General features: G+C 47.8%; 1 protein-coding gene across 1 annotated transcript; it reads left to right on the plus strand.

Moving 5' to 3' along the window:
• The first annotated feature begins 1,780 nt into the window (after positions 1-1,780).
• On the plus strand, positions 1,781-2,290 carry LOC138371500 (proline-rich protein HaeIII subfamily 1-like). Its single transcript, XM_069336393.1, has one exon. It carries the CDS (start codon positions 1,781-1,783, stop codon positions 2,288-2,290), a length of 510 nt encoding a protein of 169 aa, XP_069192494.1.
• Positions 2,291-8,916: the final 6,626 nt, after the last annotated feature.

Raw genomic sequence — 8,916 nt, forward strand, 5'->3', positions numbered from 1 at the left:
GGCTGGTAATAGCCTCCATCTTCTCATATATTACATTATAGTGTAGATATATTTATATAAGAGAACGCCTGTCTCTTCAAAGTTGGAGGCCCGACGCTTACGGCCAGCCTCACCCAAATTGGCAGAGGGAATGTTCCGGTGTACGGGATCTATCTTGAGGCTATCTTGAGATGATTTGGGGCTTTAGTGTCCCCGCGGCCCGGTTCTCGACCAGGCCTCCACCCCCAGGAAGCAACCCGTGACAGCTGACTAACTCCCAGGTACCTATTTTACTGCTAGGTAACAGGGGCAGAGGGTGAAAGAAACTCTGCCCATTGTTTCTCGCCGGCGGCCAGGATCGAACCTGGGACCACAGGATCACAAGTCCAGTGTGCTGTCCGCTAGGCCGACCGGCTCCCTATGAACATAGGCGGGTCGGGATCGCCATAACTCAAGAGAGCACCGCGTGTCAGGGTCACATTCAGACCCCCACCAGGATTTTTGGCACTATATATATTCGTACATATTATATATCACAAAACCTTAGATTGTATTCCTTAAGAATCAAATGGACACTACGAGCAAATGTAAAATAGATTGTGCTAACAGTATCAGCCGACTTAGGGAACACAGACAGATATTGCTAGAGTGTGTGGTGTCCGCTGATAACAAAATACCATGAATAAATCCACAAGGGCCGTGACGAGGATTCGAACCTACGTCCGAGAGCATCCCAGACGCTGCCTTAATGTCAATGGTATGTCAATGGTATCTTGTGTAACAAGATACCATTGTAGTGAATCACAGCACCAAGTGAAGGTGCGGACACACAGCCACTAACAAGGCCACAGCCACGAGTGAAGAATGTTCCTCCAATACTCGCCTGAGAGTGCATACTGAACCTTCACCTATATTGGCTTGCACTCTCCCCCACACTCTACACGGCTGGTGCAGCGTGACAGTGAGTGACGCCACTCACAGCACAGTAGAGACAGGTCAACACACAGTACAGTGAGTGACGCCACTCACAGCACAGTAGAGACAGGTCAACACACAGTACAAACATTAACACCTAAACATTACCACTCTCAGGGCCGGGGCGACTCGTATCAACTTACCTGAAAAAATAAACAAATAAATTAATAAATACTCAGGTGAAATTGATATGAATATATTAATACAAAACACAAACTCAACTGACTATATAGATTTATATATAAATGTGTGGGCCGAGGATGGGGCCAAGTTTCTTATATTCCCCCCCCCCACTCACTCACACACACACACACACACACACACACACACACACACACACACACACACACACACACACACACACACACATACACAGCTAAGGTCAGGAAGATGAGCTTCCAGTAATTAAGGAAAGGTTGGCGAGTGTGGCAGGTTCAACAGGAATCTGGGTTCGATACCCACAGGTTGCTAAGCCGGGCGTGGGGGGGGGGGGGCTTTGGTACAGGGAGATATTATCAGCATCTTAAAAATTATCAAAACCAGCGTCTCCTGCAGCGGGTCGTTAAACGTCCAGCGGATCAAAGCGATCCATCCACCAGGTGTGTGGTGGCTGCCTCTCCCACCAGGTGTGTGGTGGCTGCCTCTCCCACCAGGTGTGTGGTGGCTGCCTCTCCCACCAGGTGTGTGTGTGGTGGGAGCCGGGGACTTGACCTGTCTCCAGCCTCGCCCATAACCTCTGATAAAGACTTCTTGCTGTTGGTTGCTGACTTGTTCCTGTCGCTGGTGACGGCTGGCAGGCCCCCAGCCCACGCCAGGCCCCCAGCCCATGCCAGGCCCCCAGCCCACGCCAGGCTCCCAGCCCACGCCAGGCCCCCAGCCCACGCCAGGGCCCCCAGCCCACGCCAGGGCCCCCAGCCCACGCCAGGGCCCCCAGCCCACGCCAGGCCCCCAGCCCACGCCAGGGTCCAAGCCTACACCAGGCCCCCAGCCCACGCCAGGCCCCCAGCCCACGCCAGGGCCCCCAGCCCACGCCAGGGCCCCCAGCCCACGCCAGGCCCCCAGCCCACGCCAGGGCCCCCAGCCCACGCCAGGCCCCCCAGCCCACGCCAGGGCCCCCAGCCCACGCCAGGCCCCCAGCCCACGCCAGGGCCCCCAGCCCACGCCAGGGCCCCCAGCCCACGCCAGGGCCCCCAGCCCACGCCAGGCCCCCAGCCCACGCCAGGGCCCCCAGCCCACGCCAGGCCCCCCAGCCCACGCCAGGGCCCCCAGCCCACGCCAGGGCCCCCAGCCCACGCCAGGACCCCCAGCCCACGCCAGGGCCCCCAGCCCACGCTAGGGCCCCCAGCCCACGCCAGGCCCCCAGCCCACGCCAGGGTCCAAGCCTACACCAGGCCCCCAGCCCATGCCAGGGCCCCCAGCCCACGCCAGGCCCCCAGCCCACGCCAGGGTCCAAGCCTACACCAGGCCCCCAGCCCATGCCGGGGCTGGGCATAGTCAGTCCAAATTTGGAGACCAGATGCTAAGGCTTGCCTCACTAAACTCTCCAGATATACTGCTAATTGTAAAGGGAGTAAGAGAATGGGGCTGGGGCTAGCTGCCATGCCCACCTTGAAGGGAGGTCGGTCCCAATACCTCCTACACCTAATGGGTATGAAATGTTCTGCATCAAAGCCGTAGAGTTTGTCATTAGTTTAAATACTGTACCCCAAAATACAGGGCCATATATTGTACTGTATCCCAATGTATATACATACATTGAAATACGGTATATATAAATACTGTATCCCAATGTATGTTGGTCATACAGGGCCATATATTCAGTAGCCTGTCAGTGCAGGCTACTGAATATATGGCCCTGTAGGACTAACCATCCCAACCCGTTCTCGCAAATTTAATAAGTCAATATTGATTTATTAGTTGCGTGCATAGGTGACATACTAAACATAATAGTTTCCCTTGAAAAGCTTCATAAAAAACACCAACCTTACCTAACCTACTTAGTATGTTAAAATAAGCATCTTATAGCTTCGTAATTACAATTGTTACTTAACCTATTATAGGTATAGGTTAGGTAATAATTGTAATTACGAAGCAATAAGATGCTTATCTTAACATACTAAGTAGGTTAGGTAAGGTCGGTGTTTTCTATGAAGCTTTTCAAGGGAAACTATTATGTTAAGTATGTCACCTATGCACATATTTAATAAGTCAATATTGACTTATTAAATTTGCGAGAACGGGTTGAACCATCGTGTGTGATGGGGATTTTTTAGCATCACGTAGCTAGCTTTTTGACACACTGTACTCCCCTTCATATAGTCTAGGGCAGCTGCACTAATGTAGAGGTACCTAAATGTGTTAACAAATAGTTTATTCATCCTCTACCACCACCACCACACCACCACCACACCACCACCACACCACCACCACCACACCACCACCACACCACCACCACACCACACCATCACCACCACACTACCACCACCACCACACCACCACCACCACTACACCACACTACCACCACCACCACACCACCACAACACCATCACCACCACACCACCACACCATCACCACCACTACCCGTCTCACCACAACTTGTGGCAGTACCAGTACTAAAAAACTTACAATAACTCACAAGTCTTGACGATGCTGCGACCCGCCTTAAAGGATTTATCCATTCATGAGTGACCTTTGGCCTGCCAGGCGGATGTTCCCAGCCCCACCCCCCACCCCCATGGAGGGGGGGAGGAGAGAGGGGGAGAGAGAGAGAGAGAGAGAGAGAGAGAGAGAGAGAGAGAGAGAGAGAGAGAGAGAGAGAGAGAGAGAGAGAGAGAGAGAGAGAGAGAGAGAGAGAGACAAAGAAAATCCCATCATTAATTTAGAATGGAATATAATATACATTTTTTAGCTAAGCACAATCATATTATTGTATACTAAATACTATAACAGAATGCGTCTGTCTGTCTGTCTGCCCAAAGTTAGACACCAGACACCTGGGGTTGGTCTTACCCAAATGTGTAGGGAAAATGGTCTTGGGTAGGCGATATAGGGTGGTCAGGGTAGGCCTAAGAATCATTATTAATTATTCACACCCCGTTTGATTCTCACAGATTCCATTTTGGTCAAGTGTGAAATATTGGTGGCAGCGACCCAAGACTTTCTCCTCCTCAAAGAAAATGATTTTCTTGGGTACACCCCAGGGTGGAGTGCTAAGTCCCACACTGTTCAATGTTCTGATGCACAAATTAACAATTGATATTCCCACACTACCTGACGAAGCCGTCATTTGTTATGCCGATGATATATGCATTGTTGCAAATTCCCAAACTAGACTGCAAGCTCTACTTGATTCATTCGCTGCTAAAAGCATTGAATGTGGTCTTGTTATCTCTATAACTAAATCCAGAGTTCTCCATCCCAAAGAGAAAACTCATGTCCCTATAGCTTTCAAGGTCAACAGCCAGAACATTGAAACGTGTGGGCAGCACAAATACCTTGGAGTTGGTATTAACAGTGACATTGTAAATGATCTACACCGTAGGGTAAAAGAAAGACTAAAACCATTGAGAACACTTACTGGTAAGAATATTGGTATCAATATTAAGTATGCTAGACTATTCTATATGATGTTTGTTAGATCTCTCGTTGATTATAATGCTCTGCACTTAATTAATTTCCCCTCCTCTGTGTTGGACAAACTTGAAGTAATACAGAACGAGGCCATGAGGATAATTCTTGGTGCCCCAAGATGCACAAGAATCATCAACATGAGGGAAGAACTGAAGTTTCCAACCATACTAGAGAGAATAATGCAAGTTAACACTACCTTCTGTCTTAAAGTCATGAGAGATCCTACATCTCCTACATTGCTCAGAGACAAATTATTTAGTGCTGTTAACACCCTTTTGACTGGTGCCGACATACCAACTCACTCCTTTTATGATAATTGGCTGAGAAACAATGCTTACAATCTCATTAAACTTAACCTTCCTTTTAAGTGCAATCTACCAGTCTCTGATATTCCTCTTTATCTGTACCCCACCATTCAAGTATCATACACACCTGTCACCAAGAAAGATAATGAGAATCTTGCTCTACTCAAAGCTGTCACTCTTGAAACAATTGCCTCCTCCATCGAGAGTCTAAGATCTCACGAGCACTGTGTCTACACCGACGGCTCAGTCCAGTCTTCTACTGGACGGACTGCAGCGGCATGTAGGTTTTATAGAAATAATATTTGCACAAAGTCTGTCAGTGTCAGGCTAAACAACTGGCTGACCTCCACACAAACAGAACTAGCAGCATTACATTTAGCAACCAGCACATTAAAAAATATTGGAGGAGGAATAATATTCTGCGATTCAAAGTCTGCTCTTCAAGCAATCGAAAACTTCTCTTGGAAGATCGACAGCAAGAACCTCATACTCCCAATTATAAATGACCTAATTGATGCACAGAGTAAAGGGTCTCTAATCTCCTTTGTATGGATACCTTCACACATAAATATAACCCATCATAATGAGACAGACATTGCAGCCAAATTAGCGTGTAACAAGTTTGAAGTTGAATTAGATCTAGGTATCCCCATCTCTGCTGTCAAAACTGTATTGGTCCAAACATTCAGATCTGATAGGAAAGAACTTACTGACTCCCAACGACCTGAAAGTACTAGTATAAAAAGCTATGATTTGTTCAGATCTGAAACCTACATCTATGGACAGCACAAAACGTCCACTAGACTGTGCGACACAGTGGTTGCAAGGATCAGGTTGGGTTACCGTTACCTGTGGCAGGTGGCTGCAGGTGACGGGTCTCCCAATCCTGAGCACTCCAGTTGCAAACTCTGTGAGCAGGAACTACGGCATGATCTCCCGCACTACATCACTGAATGCCCAGTTATTAGACCTTTCAGACCAGTTGGCATGAGGTACCTGGAGCTTTGCAATTACTTTATTCACTCTCGTATTCTTGAAGATATCCTCACAGTATACCCAAAATTTGCCAGTGCAGGCTATTAAACACATGGCTCTGTATGACTAACCATCCTGCGAGATGGGGACTTGTATTACCACTGCTACCTTATTCAATCTTGTGTTGTTGATATCCTCAAAATGCATCCGGAGTCTGCCAGTGCAGACCGCTTATCACATGCCTCTGTATGACTAACCATCCTGTGTGATGGGGATTTTATAGCATCACCTAGTTAGCTTTTTTGACACACTGTACTCCACTTCATATAGTCTAGGGTAGCTGCACTAATGCAGATGTACCTCATAACTTAATAAAAAAAAAAAAAAAAGATTTTCTTGGGATATTTTCATTGTTTCTTTTATGATAGGGGAGAGAGTCTAAGTCGTGGGGGGGGGGGGGAATAGGGGAAGAAGGGAGCGGGAGGGAGGTTCCTGTGGGAGGGAGGAGGAGGGAAGGGATGGAAGGGGCAGGAAGAGAGTAGGGGAACGAGGACGTTGAGAGATGAATGGATAGATGAATGAACAGATGGATAGAAACATGTACGTATAGTGTGAACCACTCGACTTACTAAACATTCCGTGCATGCGGACCTTGCACTCAAACTTGCACTCAAACTTGGACTTCAACAAACACAAACCCACAAGGATGGTAATCACCAGAAAGCACTCGGCCAGAATGACTATACACCACTTAGACGGCACATGACAGGATAGGAGCTGGGATATGAGGACAGAGTAAAGGTCCATTGTGTCTATCAAGCACTTGAGCCACCGGGCATCGAACGTGGACCTGCAAAACCCGAAGCTGTTGCTGCACAATTCCAAGTGGATGGACCAGCACAAGGAGAAATTTTAATCATTTTAGGGTCTTCTGGACATTATTAAAATGTTATAATAATCTTCAGCAAACCTCTTTCATCTTTGTACTAATGGTAATAAAAATACCATTAATGAACAAATCCACAAGGGCCGTGCCGAGGATTCGAACCTACGTCCGAGAGCATCCCAGACGCTGCCTTAATCGACTGAGTTACATTCCATGTCGTAGCTCAGTCGGTTAAAGCAGCGTCTGGGATGCTCTCAGACTCAGGTTCGAATCCTCGTCACGGCCCTTGTGGATTTGTTCATTTGATGCATCACGCTATTGTGATTTCTGTGTGTAATACCATTAATGTCACTGAACTGTGCAACAGTACATTGTCTCCTTCACAGTAAACTGTCTCATTCACAGTGTGTCATTCACAGTAAACTGTCTCATTCACAATCTCTCATTCACAGTAAACTGTCTCATTCACTTCACAGTAAACTATGTAAAGCCTATTTATACCACACTCTTCCTCCCTCGTCATGTGTATAAGATGAAGGTAAACCATCGTTGTCTGTCAGCGTAGTGAGGATGTCGCCTCACTCAGAGCTTCCTGGTGCTTGGGTAACACCTTCCTTGACAGCCTCCTTACCATCCTCATTCCTCAGAGCTCTTCCTTGTAGTATTTATAGACGTCTTAACTCCCCCCCCCCCCCCCCTCCCTCACACTTCCCTATCTGGCCACGGTATCGTTCCCTTCACTGTTTTAATTATATTGTTCTGCAGTCTTGTCTCTTGAGGAACTTCCGGTGAGGCTGTTCAAGCCCTTTTATCTTGGCTCATTCTGTCCATACACGTGTAGCGGTACTCATTCTGTCCATACACGTGTGGTGGTACTCATTCTGTCCATACACGTGTAGCGGTACTCATTCTGTCCATACAGCCTTGACCCATCCTGTCCATACAGCCTTGACCCATCCTGTCCATACAGCCTTGACCCATCCTGTCCATACAGCCTTGACCCATCCTGTCCATACAGCCTTGACCCATCCTGTCCATACAGCCTTGACCCATCCTGTCCATACAGCCTTGACCCATCCTGTCCATACAGCCTTGACCCATCCTGTCCATACAGCCTTGACCCATCCTGTCCATACAGCCTTGACCCATCCTGTCCATACAGCCTTGACCCATCCTGTCCATACAGCCTTGACCCATCCTGTCCATACAGCCTTGACCCATCCTGTCCATACAGCCTTGACCCATCCTGTCCATACAGCCTTGACCCATCCTGTCCATACAGCCTTGACCCATCCTGTCCATACAGTCTTGACCCATTCCTTCACTCCTGCCCCCTCCCATCCCAGCTGGCAAGAGAGAGAGGGCAGGACAGCGCCCAACACTCCCACTGGGGGCAAGACACGCCAGAATATTACAAAGCCAATCAAAATGAGATACAAAACAGTGTATATTAACCTGCCATCTTCTCTACCCCTTCTAATTCCTCCTGTCTCTTATTCCTTCCTCTCCCAGTTCTCTCTGTCAGTCTTCTCCTCCTCGGGAAGGAGGTGACAGTATCAGAGGATGACAGCAAGACAGCCCTGGAAACACAAACCGAGACTGTTTCTATTTTCCGCTTGTTACAACTTGTAATAAAGTTGTTACATCTTGGCTTAACGTGATTATGACGTATTAGAACATTGTTACAACTTGTTATATTGGTTGTTATAACTGGTTAGGAAGTGTTAAAACTTGTTCCAACGTTGTACCAACGTCGTAGTTTCGGTGTGTGTTTGCCGGGATTCATACAAGACTATACTGAAGAAAAAGTACAGATAAAGTAAAGTGTGTGGACACAGACTGGGACACACTTAACACTATATCTTACACAGTCAATAAAACCAGTCATTTACAGATAAATCAACACTCACGCTACATGAAAATGTAAACTAACTGATTACATAGGATAAAATATCTGAAATCCTTGCACTGTATCCATACTGTAGATATATATATAGGGAGCCGGTCGGCCGAGCGGACACCACACTGGACTTGTGATCCTGTGGTCTCGGGTTCGATCCCAGGCGCCGGCGAGAAACAATGGGCAGAGTTTCTTTCACCCTATGCCCCTGTTACCTAGCAGTAAAATAGGTACCTGGGTGTTAGTCAGCTGTCACGGGCTGCTTC

The sequence above is a fragment of the Procambarus clarkii genome, chromosome 4 (assembly GCF_040958095.1).
Source record: "Procambarus clarkii isolate CNS0578487 chromosome 4, FALCON_Pclarkii_2.0, whole genome shotgun sequence".
NCBI classification, from domain to species: domain Eukaryota; kingdom Metazoa; phylum Arthropoda; class Malacostraca; order Decapoda; family Cambaridae; genus Procambarus; species Procambarus clarkii.

Bases quoted from the DNA above. Each gene is read 5' to 3' on its own strand.
- LOC138371500 (XM_069336393.1), top strand. From the start codon at position 1,781: ATGCCAGGCCCCCAGCCCACGCCAGGCTCCCAGCCCACGCCAGGCCCC.